This window comes from Salvelinus namaycush, chromosome 28, assembly GCF_016432855.1.
Source record: "Salvelinus namaycush isolate Seneca chromosome 28, SaNama_1.0, whole genome shotgun sequence".
NCBI lineage: Eukaryota > Metazoa > Chordata > Actinopteri > Salmoniformes > Salmonidae > Salvelinus > Salvelinus namaycush.
The window spans coordinates 17,763,145-17,783,190 of NC_052334.1; the positions used below are offsets into that span (position 1 = coordinate 17,763,145).

Consider the following 20,046-nt stretch of genomic DNA (forward strand, 5'->3'; position numbering starts at 1 on the left):
GTCCTCCTCTGTTTGTATCTCATCCGGTCTCAGAAATATTTTTTGGGTCAGGCAGCTCACCGACCTTCATCCCTACTAAAGAAAAGGACCCAAGCATTTATGAATTCTTCATTTATTGCCATTTTGATTTATTATATTATATTCTTCCTTTGGAAGTAAAACAAACATACATTTCATGAACATACTGCACTTTAGATGTTGCGCGTGAAATGAAGTAGTGTATATATATGACATAATATATGATATTTTTCAGTGTTACAGTTCTTCCTTTGTGTGGTTCAATAAGGAGAGAGAGGGGGAGGCAGCATGTGCCAAATCCTATCTCTCACTCGCTGGCAGGAAGAGGAGAGTCCAGGGGAGAACCTGTCATTCTTCTGTTTCTGGACACTCCAACTGCAAGAAACTGCTGACCAAGACATTGATATGCCGTTTCCTGTGTTTGAGTGTGAGTGAAAGTACGTGAGACATTGCAAGGAAGGGAGGAGAGTCTCCTCTATTAGTATTCAGCACCACTGTGGAGAGGAGAACACATCTTGGAAGACTATGCCCCATTGGTGCTTGGTGGATGCTGATTTAACACAAAGCTCAAGTGGACCGAGAGAACAGGACTTGGGCCCAGCCCCTTTGGCTGAGGAAAAGCATGGATTTATTTTGGCGTGCTGTAGGTTGGACTGCCCGAGCCAGGCTCGTCCTCCTGAGTCATGTTGATTTGTTTTGATTGCTTAATTGTGTGTTTGATATCTTCAGCTCCTTCAGCTTGTGTTCTGTCTGAGGCCCGTTCCATCAGATACAATACAGACCCATTCAGTTTCCTCACCTCCCTGTGCTCCAGCCTGTCCGTCTCGGCGGGCTGAAGAGATGCTGCTGATGATGGGGATCTGTGCTTCACAATGGTACACTTCTTTGTGTTGTGTGTTTGTTTATATGTAAATACGACCTGTCATGCACAAGCTGAGGTTCTCTCGTTGTGAATCCAGTGCTACCTTAATTCTGCCAGTCGGGCAAGTCGGGGAAAGTGGGATGCAGTTCCTGTGTAGATATTTTAAACTGCTTCCGTCTTTCCCCTACCCTGCTCCAAATCCTTCTCTTCCTCCTCCTCACTTCTTTTTCTCCTCCTGGCTCTCTCTCATTGTGATTTTATCTTCTCTAAATGCACGATGGGACATTTATTTATTTCTCCTGCGGAGCAGAAGCTTAGCGTGATGGGATCCCTACCCTGTCCGTCCGTCAACCTCCAAATATTGGCAGCTACGAGTTGAGTTGCCCTCCGCCCATCTGACTGACCTTGTTAAGGGTCGTGTTCATCAGGGCACACAATGGAAAACACCTTAAACCAAAAAAGTGTTTCTTATTGGACAAGTCTATGTAGTTGCTTCCTGTTTCAGTCTGTTTTCTTCCGTTTGGTACCTAATGAACACAACCCAGTTCAGGGGTCACTATGGGAGCAGAGGGTGGCACCTGTGTCAATGTCAGTCGTGACTGGGTGTTTCAGTGTTGAGAAGTTCTGTCACTGTTTTCTGTGTTAAAAGGCAGACATTGGATGGAGTGTGTGGTATATACACTCAGTGGCTAGTTTATTAGGTACACCAATGGTTAGCTCCTACACACAGTGAGTCACTTGGCCATGGCTTACTATATAAAACAGGCAGACAGGCATCGGGGCATTCAGTTACTGTTCGATTGAACGTTAAAATGGTCAAAACTAGTGACCTAAGCGACTTTGAGCGTTGTTTGATCGTCGGTGCCAAGTGCGCCGGTTCTGGTATCTCAGAAACAAACGGCCAGCCTTCTGGGCTTTTCACGCACGACAGTCTAGTGTTTACCGAGAATGGTGTGACAAACAAAAAACATCCAGTCAGCGTCAGTCCTGTGGGCAGAAACAGCTCGTTGATGAGAAGTTGAAGGAGAATGGCAAGAATCGTGCAAGCTAACAGGCGGGCCACAAACAGGCAAATAACGGCGCAGTTCAACAGTGGTGTGCAGAACGGCATCTCGAAACACACAACTCTTTGGTCCTGGTCACGGATGGGCTATTGCAGAGACGACCTCACTGGGTTCTACTCTTATCAGCTAAAAACAAGAAGAAGTGGCTCCAGTGGGCGCGCGATCACCAACACTGGACAACTGAGGAGTGGAAAAACATCACCTGGTCTGACAAATCCCAGTTCCTGTTGCATCATACTGTTGGCAGAGTCAGGATTGGACATAAGAAGCATGAGTCCATGGCCTCATCCTGCCTGGTGTCAACGGTACAGGCTGGTGGCGGTGGTGTAATGGTGTGGGGAATGTTTTCCTGGCCCACGTTAGGTCCCTTGATACCAATTGAGCAATATTTCCATCCCCTGAAGAATTGAGGCTGTAGTGGAGGCAAAGGTTGTCCGACCCAGTAATAACAAACTAGCCACTGAGTGTATTATATAAACACATGTATGCAATCTCAATTAAAAGAGGACCAGTTAAGGGTGGTACAGTATATTATGCATTTGAGATTTTTTTATTTTATTGAAGCTGCTGAAAGCATTTATACTATACAAGTACATGCACTTATGCACACACATTTATGCATGCACAAAACACACACACACACTTGTCAAATGTTTACTCCCCATGCCCAAAGTACACATACACAAACACACACTTTTCAAATGTTTACTCCCATGCTCACACAGGCAATCTCATAAACACACACACACAAAATATATTTTCTTGTCTCAGTGGTAGTAGCTGGTGCATTGTTAAATGATAAGTGATGATCTGATCTGACAGGAGGGTAATGTCAGTGTTGAACGAAAGCCAGATGAATGTTGCTACGGTCGGTTTATTATGGTCTGAGTTATGATGTCACCTACACCTTAGGTGCATGGTAAATAAACAAACAAACAAACAAAGGGCGGGCTCTAGTACTGGTCTGGGTCATGTTCATTACAGCACGCAATGGAAAACATTTTGCAATTGAAACCAAAATAATAATTTCTTATTGGACAAGAACAAGTAGTCCCCTCCATGTTTCAGTCCATTTCTTAAATGTGGTGCCTAATGAACACGACCCTGGTGTGTTAAAGGCAGGTGATATAAGACAATGGTGCCTTGCCTGTGCCCTGGATATTTGTCCATCCTCTTACAGTCTCATTGATGTCTTGTGTTTTATTATGTACTGTATATTCTTATTGTAACCGGGATAGAAGCCTCTACTCCTGTATTTTTCGTGTGCAACTCTTAACTCCAAGAAACAAAAAAAACATTTTGAAAATTGGTCTTGGAAAAGTGGCCATACGTTTTCAAATCTCACTTGATTTATTCCATCCCTAAAGCATTCTACTCATGTCATGAAAATAATATAATTTTGTGCCATGGGTTTTAGTTGTTGTTATCACATATGAACTAAGGGATATGTGCATTTTTTGTAATCGTAACAATACATTTTGAAATGAATGGATGAGCAGATCTCTAAGTTTAAATAATTTGTCACCAGGTGGGGCTGAGGGTCTCCTGTAGTGTCATATCCATGTTGTCAGTAAACAAACAATGCACTGATGTTTATCATAGCTCTATAAAGAGTATAATATCTCACTAAATACCCACTTCTGTTGGTGTATACCTTTGTCAAAGAGAAACTTTGAGAAGAAGTCACCATTAAACTTGACTGCACTGTATGGCATGCATGAACACAACACACACACACACACACACACACACACACACACACACACACACACACACACACACACACACACACACACACACACACACACACACACACACACACACACACACACACACACCTACTTTGGCTCTGTTGTTATACACACAATTGTGAGAGACTCTTGAGTGAATGTGACCTGGTTCACTGTGAGTGAAGGGTCATAAGGTAATTCATCAAAATTGATGAAGGTAGGCTTTTGAGTTATTACAAAAACAACTTAAATTTAAGACATTGGTGTTTAACTTGAATGTATTTGTCTTGCTATAAATGGATGTATCCAACCAATGCATTTTACTGTAAAGCAATAATCATCAAAGGATTTCAAAATATTTATGTATATTGTTAAATGAATCATGGTTATCTACAAGATGGATGAGCTGGATGACACATTAAATAATACTGTTGATAAATGCCTACTGTTCTCTTTAAAATTGCTTTCTTTGATCCTACAATGTGTACTTATACTGAACAAAAATATAAACGCAACATGTAAAGTGTTGGTCCCATGTTTCATGTGCTGAAATAAAAGATTCCAGAAATGTTCCATACACACAAAATGCTTATTTCTCTCAAATTCTGTGCACACATTTTTTTCCCATGTTAGTGAGCATTTCTCCTTTGCCAAGATAATCCATCCACCTGATAGGTGTGGCATATCAAGAAGCTGATTAAATAGCATGATCATTACACAGGTGCACCTTGCCACAGATGTCTCAAGTTGAGTGAGCTTGCAATTGGCATGCTGACTGCAGGAATGTCCACCAGAGCTGTTGCCAGAGATTTGAATGTTCATTCTCAACCATAACCCGACCTCCAACGTCGTTTTTGAAAATTAGGCTGTACGTCCAACCACACCAGCCCAGGACCTCCGGCTTCGTCTGAGACCAGGCACCTGATGAAACCGAGGAGTATTTCTGTCTGTAATAAAGCCCTTTTGTGGGGAAAAGCTCATTCTGATTGGCCGGGCCTGGCTCCCCAGTGGGTGGGCCTGGCTCCCAACTGGGTGGGCCTATGCCCTGCCAGGCCCACCCATTACTGCGCCCCTTCCCAGTCATTTGAAATCCATAGATTAGGGCCTAATGAATTTATTACAATTGACTGATTTCCTTACATGAACTGTAACTCAGTAAAATCGTTGAAATTGTTGCATTTATATTTTTGTTTAGTATATCTTATGGATGATGGATGGAATGAGTTAAAAATGCACTATGCAGAAATCGCTCCGCCATTTCCTGGTTGCTAAAATTCTAATAGTTCGCCTAATTTCAGTTTATGTGGCAAAACAAGCAAGTAGTCATTGTAATATCTAAATATATTTTACATAACGAAAAATAACGTATTTTTTGCCATTTGAAGCTGGTGCACAAAACTAAAAGTAAAAGACGCAATAACTAAACTTAAGAACGGGAAGCATATAAAAGACGCACATTGAACTGATCTACCGCTTGCTTTCAATGAAAATTACAGATCTATTACCCACTCTTCAATTTCATTGTTATGGAATTGGGTCCACTGTGAGATTTCTGATCCAGTATTGCCTAGATTCTCGCGAGAAGAAAACCCAAACATGAAAACACCCAAGGTCAGTAGTCGTCACTATTTACCAGAGTCACAGCCATAAACCCCGCCTATTTCTACACTTTCTCATCTTAAAATGTGATTTTAAACCTAACGACACTGCTAACCTTATGCCTTACCATAACCTTAAATTAATACCAAAATATTTTGTTTTGAGGAATCTTTACGATTTTGACTTTGTGGCTGTGCTATCTAGTGGAATCCAAGTGCACGGATTGAGCGGAAGTAACGTTATTGCCATTTGCAAGATTATTATTTTTTGCTTCCAAATTCGTTTTTGGGAATATGCATTAGCTACTACTAAAAACATTCCTCCCCAGGTACCATGCATTCAGAGCGGTTTATATCGGAAATAGTTTGCTTTGCGCTTTCCACTTCCTTTTATCATGCACACTGAAACATCGACAAGAAGCTTATATATTTTCTTATCATGTGCTAACTACTATTATTCGTAAACATAAGTTGTATGGTATGCATAGGTTATACATGTATCATGTTAAAGAGGACGCATGCGTATGCCTCCCACTTTGCACTTACATAATAAACTCAAACCTCTTTGTATAATTATTACAACACTTTTCAGCCAAATTTGAATAGCATTAGCTAGCCACTCGGATGTCACCGTTTTGAAATGATTGATTACCCCAAATAAAGTATTTTAGATGCATTTTGAATAGGCCTGTGTGCTTTTTGTCTACCTCTCATTTCAGGTTTGAGCATGTTTCAGGCGTGGCAAGGTATAAGATCACTCACCAACTCAATTCGACGGTATCCAGTGCAAAGACTAGTGTGTGTAAAGGCCACCACCACTAGAACGTGCTCAGGTAAAACATCCAAGTAACTCCACTTTCATCGAGTTTAATATGTTGATCACCAGAATCGATCAAATCCAATCAATGAGAAAACAGGCAATAGACATTTATCTTTTCAGCAAATGTCAGTTTTCTATTTTGAGGACCCAGGTCAATCATTAGTTTAGGAAGTTGATTCCATCACCTAGCTGTATGTGAATATGTAACCCATTACCTAATTCCAGCTACAGTAGTATCTCTCGCTTGCCAGACTTGAAGTCTCACATTGACTCAGTATATAAATCTGTCTGGCCAGTGTCGCTACAGTAGCCTGATATCAAAACTCGTCCATTCTAAGGCTAAGCATTTGGAGGAGGCGTTTGGTCAATGAGATTAGCCTACATCTGACACCCATTGACAAATTAACCAATATAGCGCACCCTCTACAAGACAGCAGTAGGGTGAGAGGCAACAGTAGCTGAGCCAGGTCAGTAGAGATGTTTAAGTGTCAGTCTGTTATGAGCTCTAGTGCACTAAGGGCTCTGATCCGTAAGAAAACCCATGGCATAGAGAACACTTCTGGACTTGCTGCAGGTAGGTACGACATATACAGTGGGGAGAACAAGTATTTGATACACTGCCGATTTTGCAGGTTTTCCTACTTACAAAGCATGTAGAGGTCTAATTTTTATCATAGGTACACTTCAACTGTGAGAGACGAAATCTAAAACAAAAATCCAGAAAATCACATTGTATGATTTTTAAGTAATTAATTTGCATTGGCCATATATTGGCCATACCACACACCCTTGTGCCTTATTGCTTAAATATCACAATACTGCTTGAAAATCAACCAGCTGTATCGTCAGAGTGACGTTTACATTTAGGGCGTTCAGGATGGCAACAAAGGATAAGAAAGTAACATATTGTTCTATAGACCCACAGTGCAGTACGTTTTGTGTGACTACTGTCAGTTAGAATCTTTGATGTAATGGTTAATTATTGAATGCAACCTCATGCACTGAACAAGCTCAAACATTTAACTTCCTCACTTTCTCTCCCCCAGTCTTTATAGAGAGGCACACATCTGAATCAAACAATGCAATACAATTCAGTGTACAATCTGACTCAATATTCCTTTTCATCATCAACGTCTGATTGACAGGCTACCAGCAGGCTAATGTGGTGATCCTCCATAAGAGCCTAGCTGATGACTTCGAGGCATTCTGCCACGCCAACCCCAGCCCCCTGCCCCTGCTGTACAGGAGTCAGCCTGGGGAGTGGGGCTGTCTACCTCTCGCTGCAGACGCAGACATCAGGTACTGACTGAAACACCCCTAACACAAAATCTGACAACCATTACAATACAAATGCAACAATATAACATGGACACTACATGATACAAACAAACACATCACACAATAAGCCTACAGAGACTGCACCATCTTGAATTGGTTATATTTAATGTTATTATGGGGGTATTCCTGAATCTAGGGAGGCATTCATGTGATGCTAACTCAAGAGAGTTGTGACTTTGATGGTCATTTTTATGTCTTGAAACAATCCCTTGACTAACCATGTGAGGTTATTTTATGTGCAGAGAAGATGTCTGTTCAGAATATAGCAGTTCAGGCCGGGCAAAGTCTACTCTGAGTCGCCGTGTAGATTTAACGCTTGAGGATAATCTCTGTCTTGTATTCATGTAATTATTTCCAGGACATGACCCTGCGTTTATGGCACATTTTTTAACTGAGAAATGTACCCATTCATCTTCCCCCATTGTTTTCTAACCTTTCACACTGCAGTAAAGCTAGTGTTGTTGTCTGTGTGTGTAGAGACTTTCAATAAAAACAGGCTGCGCTGTGTGAATGTAGGCTCTAGTCCATGTTCTCAGGAAAGGAAACCGTACCAGAGTATTTTCCACTTCCTATTCACTAGACAATGAGATTTCTGTTTGATCAACAGTAAATAGCATTCAAACAGCCTCTCCAGTCTATTCCTAGCTCTTTTGCTGCGTCTGTCTGTCAAGGAACCAAAGTTGCTTTACAATGATAGAACAAAAACAAACAGTAGTACAATATCAAAAGCATTTCTATACGTCTACTTCTCCACAGAGTGGACTGTCCCCAGTACTGTGTGTTTAAGGACGGCCTGCTGGTATCCAGAGTGTCCAGCCTGATGTCCTACAGCGGTCAGCTCCAGGACATGGTCAGCTTCTACCTGGGCTGTAGCTTCAGCTTTGAGAGGACACTGCGGGAGGCCGGGGTCCCTGTCCGAAATGTGGAGCAGAACTGTAATGTCAGCATGTTCAGGGTGAGACTGGGAAGGAGGGTTTCTGCCAGGTAGACATCCGGAGCGACTCACTGTGCCAACAGAACAGAATAAAGTGATTTTCCACCAAGAAGGACATTCTTTTTCACAGGCTCGTAATTACCATATTATTTCTGATTTGGAGACAAACATATGCATAGTTCAAGAGACAAGACTTACAATGTACACAATGAGTAAAGCACATAATTTAGGCCTGCATTTTAATACACTGTCCCTCTGCAGACATCTCTCCAGTGTAGAGGAGTGGGTCAGTTCCAGTGCCCTATGGTGGTGACTATGAGACCAGTACCTGAGGAGAAGCTGGACATTGTGGCCCAGATCACTCACCTGACCCCTCTGGCCCATGGAGGACCCATCCACATCGGGGACCCAGGTACACAACTGCAGATGGGTCCTTTGTTTGTAGAAAACCAAAAGGCCTCTTCTAGCAATTTACATCCTGTCTGACTCTGCACCATCTCATCACAGCTGTGCTGGGGATCCAGGACGTATCCAGGCCGGAGTATGGGGACCCGGTGGCCCTTTGCCCAGGAGATGTACCTGCGTTCTGGGCCTGTGGGGTCACTGGTGTGGAGGCTGTCCAGAGTTGCAGTGAGTGGCTGTCTGGTTGTAATATTTATTACTGCATAACTGGCTAACAAGACACATATGGTGTTGGTTTCCCATTGACAATGGACAATAAAGTCTTCTTCTTCCTCCTCAGAGCCCACACTGGCATTCACCCACTCTCCAGGCTGCATGTTCCTCACTGATCGAGAGGACTCATCCGTCTCTGCGTCCACATCCACCCCTGAGCCTGACCAATGCCCTCTGACTTTCTCCATCTCCCAGCAGCCTTTGCATTTCAGTGTGGCGTCCAAGGCTGTAGTCCAGAGCATACGAGACCTGGAGAAGATCATTGGCGAGGACCCAGGAGAGAGGGGTATCCGTGCATTGTTTGTCCAGGATGAGTTGCTGAGGTCTTGCCTGTCCCTCTCCCACTCCTCATCTGTGCTCATCACTACGGGGTTCCCCACCCACTACACACACAACCCCCCTGAGGAGACAGACGGGCCCCCCGGAGCCATCGCCATAGCAGCCACCCTCCAGGCCCTTCAGAAGGAGGTTGCTATAGTGACGGATCACCGTGCCCTGGAGATGAATCAGAGGATTATGGAAGATGCAGTGAAGAAAGGTACATGGTTTGGCGTATGTGTGCCCTAGCCCTGACTCTATACAGAATTCTGTCAGTTTAGCTCCATATGTTTGGCTGACCTCCAACCTGTTTGTGTTTCTAGGTGTGATAAAGACAGCTGTACCATTACTCAGTTACCAAGGCAACAGCCCAGACTCAGCACTGTACTTCCTGTGTCATAACGGAGACCATAAAAAGCCCAGGTGATGACCTCAGCTTTCAACACGCACACCTTTCACTCCATCCTATTCACGTGGGTCAATTTAGTATTTTGTCTGTTATGCTCAGGTTTGACCACTTGGTGGCAATAGAGCGCAGTGGCAGAGCGTCTGATGGGAACTACTACAATATGAGAGGAGTGAACATCAAACACCTGGTGGACCCTATAGATGATCTATTCACCACAGCCAGCACCATCCCTGGCATCAGCACCACAGGTTGGTACAGATACTATGGAGTTTGGTATTCAGGTAAGCTACTGAAAGGTCCACCCGCTATGCACACAGATCTGTAGAACAATATGCATGTCTCAATACAGACTTAAGTGTGTGTGTGTGTGTATAAATAGGGATAGGAGATGGCGGGAACGAGCTGGGCATGGGCAAGGTGAAGGAGGCAGTGAGAGAACACATGCCCAATGGGAGCCTGATAGCCTGTGACGTGGCTGCTGATTTTGCCATCACTGCAGGTTGGGAATTAATGATGTATTCATTTGGACTTTATTTATTTACGTTTCAAATTGCCTTTAGCGACCATCCTTACAGGATTATTTACTATATTATATTAAGGGCTGGGTATGTTACTTTCTAAATGTAATTCGTTACTGATTAGATACCGCGTTTAGATTTACAATGAGCAGATTGGAGCTCATTCTCCAATGCCCTCTGCAGGCCAAGGGATATAACTGCAGGCAGAAGGATGGTTGTCTCAGGTTTGATCAAGGGTTGTGTGTTATGAACTGCATTCCATATAGTCAGGCTGTGTGCTACTGCAGGACAGTGTCACCACCACAGACATGCTCACTGAAACAGTCAGACACGCTCTCACCAACATCCTCTCACCATGAATCAGAGGTCAGAGCAGAAGTAGTTTCTTGCGTCAGCTGACCAGAGGAGAAGAGAAACTGTCCGGTTCACCTCAGAATACACACACACACACACTGAAACAGTCAGACACTCTCACCTCAACATCCTCTCACCATGAATCATCGGTCAGAGCAGAAGTAGTTTCTTGCTTCAGCTGACCAGAGAAGAAAAAGTGTCCGGCTCATCTCAGACAACACACACACAACAATAGATTATTCACACAGCATTCGGCGAGTAAGATTTCCAATAAATACTTTACACACACAACACTTAAACTTGATAAAGTGGCCCAACTTATTATGTTGAGAAGTTTACACTTGCAGACAAGAGAGACAACCCACTGGGCAAAAACTGATTGAATCAACATTGTTTCAACATCCGTGCCAGCAGCATACCACCCTTCTGAAGCTAAGCAGGGTTGGTCCTGGTCAGTCCCTGGATGGGAGACCAGATGCTGCTGGAAGTGGTGTTGGAGGGTCGAAAAAAATTCCCAATGCCTCAGGGCAGTGATTGGGGACATTGCCCTGTGTAGGGTGCCGTCTTTAGGATGGGATGTTAAACGGGTGTCCTGACTCTCTGTGGTCACTAAAGATCCCATGGTACTTATTGTAAGAGTAGGGTTGTTAACCCCGGTGTCCTGGCTAAATTCCCAATCTGGCCTTCGTGGCCACCTAATCATCAATGTAACTATTCCCTAGGTTGCTGCTGTAAATGAGAACGTGTTCTCAGTCAACTTACCTGGTAAAATAAGGGTTAAATAAATGTGATGTTGAATCAATGTGAAAAACTGATTGGATTTGTAGAAAGTCAACAACGTAAGGGCATTTAGTATTTTTTTCACCCAACTTTTAACGTTAATCCAATGACATGAAAAACTAGACGTTGAACTGACATCTGCGCCCAGTGTATAACCATTTGTGTTTATCTTTAAAAAATCTCATTAGGTCATGAGACAGCATCATTAAGAGAGTGTATGAGGGAGACTGAGAAAAATTGAAGTTGTAAAACTGTTTTGAATCTCATCCTGTTCTTCGTCTCTACCCCTGTCTCTGGGATGTAGGAGTGTCTAACTGGGGAGGCTATGGCATGGCCTGTGCTCTGTACATCCTCAGTCTCTGTCCCATCCATCAGCGGTACCGCCACAAAGGCCTGGGCCAGCCTCACCCACCTACCCAGGACCAGCACCAGGCCTGGGCTGCTAGCCTGCCCTCTGTAGCCAAGGTACGGTAGTTCCTAGATCACACTGTATAACTTAAGAACAATACATTTGACAACGGTTGTGATACAACTGATAATGTTGAGTTTGTCTGCACAAAAATGTTTACACCACCGCTGTATCAAAAGCGTTTTATATCCGTTGAACTGGGCCAGGGATGTAGTCAAGGTAAGAATGTCCAGGCCCGGCTCTAGGCCAAACAAATTCTATGTCTATGTGTCTCTAGGTATATCTATGCTTCACTACATGCAGATCTTAGGCATGGGGTCAGAGCAGAGGCCATCCACTGTCACAGTGAGATCATTATAGTGAGGTGCAGACAGAGTCCCTAGAGAATAGGCCGGGCCGCCACATTCTGGACATTTTTGTATGCGTGGTGAACTCTCAGACCACTTCAGAACCCCAGCAAAGCCAATGTGTCATTAACATATACATCTGTATACATCTCACAACACTGGGCATCTGTTCCTAATCCTATTGAAAATAAGCAGTGTTTTAAATTAAAAGGTTGGCTTGCAAAAGTATATGCCCTATCTATAGCAAAATGTGGCAAGCTATGCTGGCCCCTATCCCGGCCTCCTCTCTTTACAGCTTGCCACATTTTGCTATAGATAGGGCATATACTTTTGCAAGCCAACCTTTTAATTTAAAACACTGCTTATTTTCAATAGGATTAGGAACAGATGCCCAGTGTTGTGAGATGTATACAGCACTTGACACAGATGTTTAACTCAACTAACTCACAACTAGCATTTAAGCCATCTCATAATATTCTTATTTTGACACCGCTCTAAAACGTCTTTACAGTATCTGTATTACAGTACTTGGGAAGCGTCGAAGTGATGGTTAAACAGTGCATGAGCAGGTTGCAGTGAGACGAGCACTGTAATTCAGACCCCTTGACTTTCTCCACATTTTGTTACGTTACGGTCTAATTCTAACATTGATTAAATAAAACATCTCATCAATCTACACACAATACCCAATAATGACAAAGTGAAAACAGGTTATTAGATTGGTTCTGCAAATGTATTAAAAATAAAAAACAGATACCTTATTTACATAAGTATTCAGACCCTTTGCTATAAGACTCTAAATTGAGCTCAGGTGCATCCTGTTTCCATTGATCATCCTTGAGCTGTTTCTACAAGTTGATTGGAGTCCATCTGTGGTAAATTCAATTGATTGGACATTTGGAAAGGCACACACCTGTCTATAAGGTCCAACAGTTGACAGTGCATGTCAGAGCAAAAACCAAGACATGAGGTCAAAGGAATTGTCTGTAGAGCTCCGAGGCAGAATTGTGTCGTGGCACAGATCAGGGGAAAGGTAATATTTCTGCAGCTTTGAAGGTCCACAAGAACACAGTGGTCTCCATCATTCTTAAATGGAAGAAGTTTGGAAACACCAAGACTCTTCCTAGAGCTAGCCGCCTGGCCAAACTGAGCAATCAGAGGAGAAGGGCCTTGGTCAGGAAGGTGACCAAGAATCCAATGGTTACTCTGACAGAGCTCCAGAGTTCAACTGTGTAGTTGGGAGAACCTTACAGAAGGACAAACATCTCTGCAACACTCCACCAATCAGGCCTTTATGGTAGAGTGGCCAGACTGAAGCCACTCCTCCAGTAAAAGGCACATGACAGCCCGCTTGGAGTTTGCCAAATGGCACCTAAAGGACTCTCAGACCATGAGAAACAATATTCTCTGGTCTGATGAAACCAAGATTGAACTCCTTGGCCTGAATCTCAAGCGTCACATCTGGAGGAAACCAGGAACCACTCATCACCTGGCCAATACTATCCCTACGGTGAAGCGTGTGGTGGCAGCATCATGCTGTGGGAATGTTTTTCAGTGGCAGGGACTGGGAGACTAGTAAGGATCAAGGGAAAGATTAACAGAGCAAAGTACAGAGAGATCCTTGATGAGATCTTGCTCTCAGGACCTCAGACTGGGGCAAAGGTTCACCTTACAACAGGACAACGACCCTAAGTACACAGCCAAGACAAAGCAGGAATGGCTTCGGGACAAGTCTCTGAATGTCCTTGAGTGGCCCAGCCAGAGACCGGACTTGAACCCGATCAAACATCTCTGGAGAGACCTGAAAATACCTGTGCAGTGACATTCCCCATCCAACCTGACAGAGCTTGAGAGGATCTGCAGAGAAGAATGGGAGAAACTCTCCAAATACAGGTGTACCAAGCTTGTAGTGTCATACCCAAGAATACTCGAGGCTGTAATCGCTGCCAAAAGGTGCTTCAACAAAGTACTGAGTAAAGGGTCTGAATACTTATGTAAATGTTTTATCAGTTTATTTTAAATACATTTGCAAAAATGTCTAAAACCTGTTTTTGTCTTGTCATTATGGGGTATTGTGTGTAGATTTTTAAAATTTAACCTTTATTTAACTAGGCAAGTCTGCTATATTTAAACCTGTGTCATCGGTCTCTGTTTGCCATGCCACAGGAGGAGGAGATGCTGTCCATCCTGGTGCAACATGGTGTCCGCAGCGGAAAGACAGGAACCTTGGGCATGGAGGTGGACGGCCTGTCCTTTCACCCCACACACTCTGACCTCATCATAAAGCTCAGGGACCGCACCTCACAGAGAAAGTGAAACTACACCTTATAAACTTCCACCTATGCAAAGTAGTGAACACACCACCAACCCACGCAGAGAAGTGAAAATACCATGCCGTTGCTGTCATTCGCATCCCCTCCTCCGTATCCACCACACCACCCCCAACGATTGGGGATGGTCCTTGGTCTGTGACCAGGTGGAAGCCAATGCTGTCATGTTTGGATCAAACTGAGAAGTGTGGAGTTGGAGTTGTCTGCAGCTGTGCATTTGATTGCTCCCCAACGTTTATTACGAACTTCATAAATTAAAAACCTTTGTCCTTTTGTAGCTCAGTTGGTAGAGCATGGCGCTTGTACTGCCAGGGTAGGGGGTTCGATTCCCGGGCCCACCCATACATAAAATGTTTCATGCATGACTAAGTTGCTTTGGATATATTATGTTACTATAATATTACAAGCTAAAGCCTGATATCAGACAACGCCATAAACCAAGTTGATTTTTATAGCTTTGTGATCTTAATTCTATTATAAACAAGGCACTAGATTAGAACTATATACAACTGTTTTTAGTTTGATATAGACCTTGAATATCACAATTCCCAATCTCTCAAATATCTTGTGTTGAAAAGTATTCTTTTTTTGTTATTAAAATCATCTTGTGTTGATTAGTAGGACCAAATTAATATAACCAAATAGAGAATCAGTCACGCACGCACAGTTCCGAAGGCAGACTGCTCTCAGGGACAGTTGACTGCCTTTGTGGCACACTTCCAACTGTGCTATGCTACTAACACTTCGTCTCCAGCTAAAAGTCAGAGGGGTCTGTGTGTTTTACTCACCAGAAATACTGGCTTGGTAACTTTTTGTCTTCCTTAGCTATGAGTCGGTGAGCAAAACACTTGCTAAGAGCAGAGTACCACTGAAACCTGTCCTAAAAACTCTCTGTAATTCTTCAGAGATATTGTTTAAAGTTACTCAACACACTGTCTCACTAATATTAATGGTGTTAATGACATTTGTATTCAAAATCATAATCACTTGTGATTATTTATTTTAATACACTACATACTGTTAAATCATGTAATAATAATTTGGAAAGTAATCAAAGTGCTGTTATCTGATTAGAACCAGAGCTCCACTGAAACATGATTTCATCTACTGTCAGTGCCAGTGTGTGCCATGTTAGGGGCCACCCTCCCTAAATATCCCACCTTCTCCCTTACTTCCTCCCTCCGCAGCCAAGGTCACTCACAGATCTGTCTAAAACAACCTTTCACACACACATCTTACCGTCAACACTGTCTGACAAACACATGGTATGGTTTCAGGCAACCCCGCAAAGACTGAAGACATATTGAATTCTCCAGCCAAATAATTCAATCCAACATTATGCTCCTACTCTTGTTTCTAGTCCTTATGTCACACAGTTTGTTTATCTATGGTTTTCTTATCTAACATGGTTATGATAGAAAGCAATGATATTAGGTTTGACCTTTCCAAATGAAGCCCTTTCCTTCTAGGTTCAGCCAAAGTAAAGTTAGTGTCGTCCAAGGAGGCTTCTGTTGCTAGGTTAATAAACAAACCAATGCTTTTTCTTCGCTAGCGACTGGTTACACCTGAGAATGTTTAGCATTACTCGATGATCGAATTAATGAGTTGCTTACTTGATAAAATAAATGTTAAAATGCAGAACTGAACAATTTCAGCCCAACAAAAACAGGACGCTGACAATTAGTGTCAATTCAACTCTAGTCCCACTGAGCTGTGTGTGTGTACGCACGGATCTGCTTCAAGTGTGTTTGGAGTTTAATGCATTAGTTGTGTTTGAGTGTGTAGTTCTATTTTGAATCAAATTCCAACTGCCAAGGCAAAGTTAACTAACTGGTTGTTTCTGGGACGACTCCTTCACAGGTGAGAGAGATAGTTGACGTGATAGAGGAATGGCTTTAGTTGCATCTGCCTCAAACTCCTACAAGGTGGCAAAAGTGTGAAAAATGAGAACATACAAGACAATTTGTTTCATGCCTAAGACATCAGATGAGCAATCTGAATAAGATGCAAATGAATGCATCAAATCTTGGAGAAACAAATACAGGAAAGCCCACTCTTCCAGAGAGCACAATCCCAGAGGAAGACACCTTAACTCTACAGAAGAATCCTGACACAGAAGAATCCTGACACATTATGGCAGCATTTTAATATTGATGTTGTAAATATGAGAGATGTGCTGAGAAAATGTCCAATGAGACCAAATGAAAAGAAAAACAGCAAGGGTTCATAACTTCAGCAGAAGTAGAATAAAAGTCATGTAACAGCAACTATCCTACGCAACAAGAATGCATTTCCTGCATCACTGAATACAGTGTGTCACTGAATACAGTGTGTCACTGCTAACGTCAAGCAAGACCACATGGTCTCAAAGCAAATCTTTCAAATAACAAGAATTCAACAAGAGAAGAGAACATTAAACCCATGAATTGGTTAAGACATATCTACAAAAATAGACTTTGAACATTACTCTACAGATATATGTGTTCTTATTGTGTGGTTAAAGTGACATGCATACATATACACATACAATATTTGAACAAATATTACATTTGATACCATTAGAGACCCTGGGCTGATAGCGACGTATGAGTCAACACTATTGTTACAGTCTCCTACTGTATGAAGTTATTCACCCATGATTTATTATCTCTGTATGTTTGCCTTACATGTTCCAATTCATCATCATCATCCTTAGAACAACCAGTCTATCCTTAGGTGATGTACAACTGCCTCATTCACCATTGAAAAGCCTCTTTTCCTATGTCCTTCTGCTTTGGGAAGATCTGGTACTTAAAAAAGTAAAAATACCAATGTAAGGAGGGGAAACATGCAGCAGAAAATCTGTGCAGAGTGTGAAAGGTGAGAGGTCAGCTGTGCTGGTCCTCATGTGGGGTACTACTGAGCTTGACGCCGCTGGAATAATCCACTTAAAATCTATCTTTTGGTATTTGTTTAATTGGTCCTCTGTTGATAGAGTCACCAAATGTTATGCCTGCCAGAAATCAAGTTTTCAAGATATTGAACTTTTAAATTATGCATAACTTGTCATATCGGCTGTATTTCTGCCTGCTTGAACGGCAATAGTTCAGATACACATTAAAACATGAAATGACCCGGGAATCAATAGGACATCACTCAGAGATGCACAAAAACAACATAACATTCAAAATTAATGAATTTCTGTTAAGGCTCTAAACCTGTGTATGTATGCATTTATGTGAGCTCCAAAAGTATTGGGACAGTGACACATTTGTTGTTGTTTTGGCTCTGTACTCCAGGACTTTGGATTTGAAAGGATACAATGACTATGAAGGTTAAAGAGCAGACTGTCAGCTTTAATTTGAGGGCATTTTCATCCATCCTTTTCAGGTGAACTGTTTAGAAATTACAGCACTTTTTGTACATAGTAGCTGCATTTCAGAGGACAAATCCACTATTATCTGTAATAAAGTATTAAAAAGTGATGTATTTGGTCCAATATTCCTAGCACATCTTTACTACGTTAAGATTGTAACTATATAAACTTGTTGGATGCATTTGCTGTTTGTTTTGAATGTGTTTCAGATTATTTTGTGCCCAATAGAAATTAATGGTAAATAATGTGTCCTTTTGGAGTCACTTTTATTGTAAATAAGAATAGTATAGGTTTCTTAACACTTAACATTAATGTGGATGCAACCATGATTACAGATAAACCTGAATGAATCATGAATAATGATTAGAGAGAAAGTTAGAGGCATAAATATACCCCCACGACATGCTAACCTCTCACCATTACAATAACTGGGGAGGTTAGCATTTTTGGTGGGGTATGACTTAAAATCCGAAGTGCTGAATTACAGAACCAAAACAACAGAAATTGTCACTGCCCCAATACTTTTGGAGCTCACTGTTTGTATGTATTTTTGTTTATGCTCTACACACTGTCATTTATGAATCTGAGCTAAGTTGAGGAATCCTTTACATACCCCTGAAATGGGAGCGATTCACAGATATTGAGCAGCAAGAATCTAACCCAAAAATCCTAGAGGACCTACGATAGAGATAAATTAGGTCACGTGTTGATATGTCTGATCTGTGCTGATAGGTATGAAGTCAGTCACTCCTGAAATCACCGTCTGGGATTTAAAAACCTGAGAATTAATATTAAATAATGTGATGAGAGATAGAAACAAAATGTTACAGGAAGAAATTTGCTAGCCTATATAGAGTTAGTTTTGAACTCAAAACTATCTCAAAAGAAAGCGTGGTAAAATTAAAAACAAAAAACAATACCTTAAAACACTGTTGTAGCACTGCTATAACACTTATCTCATCGCAGAATGACAATCATCACAATCTCATTGCAGAATGTTCCATGTCACTGTCAGTATTTTTCCCACCATCCCTCTTACCCAAATCTGGTTCCAGCTCCTAGACTACTATTCAAGCATCTTTAGGTCCTTCCAAAGAACTTTATAAAACCCATGTATTATTTATATTACTGCTAGATCGTCTGGTTCTGTGTCAGCGGTGTGACGGTTGTTGTCCCATTCTCGTTGGAGTCTGTCCCCGTGGTGGTGGCGGTAACAGGGCTGTGCTGTCCCCTGTGGCAGCTGCAGCAGAGGGCCTGGGTACAGGCCTCCTGGGCCTGCTGGATCCCCTGCTGGGCGCTCTCACTGACGAAGCAGTACAGCGCCGGGTCGGCCACACAGTTGAAGCTAGTGAGCAGCAGGGAGAAGTGATAGTAGTTGAAGATACTGATGATGAAGGGGCAGTCCCTCTCAAAGACAGTACGCAGCAGCAGGAACACGTGGTACGGAGAGAAACATACCAGGAAGATGACAATGGTGCTGGTCACCAGGTGCTTGATACGGGTCTTCTGGGCGCTCTGAGTGCCAGTGCTTTTCCTGACTGCCCGCAGGACTCTGAAATACGACACGGACAAGATGCCCAGGGGGAACAGGAAGCCAACAGAGAAACGGTAGTAGTTAATTGGGTACTCCCACGGTTGCATGGGGTAGTGCTCAAAGCAAATCGATTGGTTGGTGCGGTCAGTGCTTAGTTCCTTGTGTCTGAAAAAGACCACGCCCACGGCAATCTCTTTCAGCCAGATGAACGCACTGGCCAATGTAGCTGCCCGCATGCTCCGGAATGCTGTGAAGTGGAACGGGTACACCACAGCCAGGTAACGGTCTATAGAGATACAACATAAGAACCCTATACTAATATAGATGTTTTCATAGAGCAGGAAGCCACACAGTTGGCACAGCCACTCCGTTTGGCTCCAGTCATCTCCCTGGAAGATGTACTGCAGCCAGAGAGGCAACGAGGCCAGGTAGAGGAGGTCCGACATGGTCAGGTTGAGCAGGTAGACCCCCAGCTCGTTCTTGGCTCTCAGCTGCAGCCAGGCGTGGTAGAGGGAGAAGGCGTTGGTGGGCACGCCGATCAGAAGGACCAGGATGTAGGCTCCAGAGAACAGGTACTGGTGGATCTCATGGCTGATGGTGCAGTTAATGTAGTCCGACTCAACCTTAAACATGTTCATCGTCATGCCAGACAT

At 42.8% G+C, this 20,046-nt stretch overlaps 2 protein-coding genes across 5 annotated transcripts; one reads left to right on the forward strand and one right to left on the reverse strand.

Moving 5' to 3' along the window:
- Positions 1–5,337: 5,337 nt before the first annotated feature.
- dglucy (D-glutamate cyclase) lies at positions 5,338–15,121 on the forward strand. Of its 4 annotated transcripts, none has more exons than XM_038967239.1 (12): positions 5,340–5,601; positions 5,992–6,105; positions 7,238–7,391; positions 8,187–8,385; positions 8,626–8,776; positions 8,872–8,994; positions 9,107–9,577; positions 9,681–9,780; positions 9,866–10,014; positions 10,146–10,265; positions 11,723–11,883; positions 14,341–15,121. In XM_038967239.1, the coding sequence occupies exons 2-12, from the start codon at positions 6,000–6,002 to the stop codon at positions 14,488–14,490; spliced, it is 1,884 nt and encodes a 627-aa protein (XP_038823167.1). In that variant the 5' UTR covers positions 5,340–5,601; positions 5,992–5,999; the 3' UTR covers positions 14,491–15,121. The 4 variants fall into 4 exon arrangements, with proteins under 4 accessions (XP_038823171.1, XP_038823167.1, XP_038823168.1 ...); XM_038967240.1 differs by lacking the exon at positions 5,340–5,601 and adding an exon at positions 5,727–5,750; XM_038967243.1 differs by lacking the exon at positions 10,146–10,265 and having other exon boundaries at positions 5,338–5,601.
- A 3,869-nt stretch (positions 15,122–18,990) lies between these two features.
- LOC120023239 (ovarian cancer G-protein coupled receptor 1) lies at positions 18,991–20,046 on the reverse strand. Its single transcript, XM_038967283.1, has one exon. The coding sequence runs from the start codon at positions 20,044–20,046 to the stop codon at positions 18,991–18,993; it is 1,056 nt and encodes a 351-aa protein (XP_038823211.1).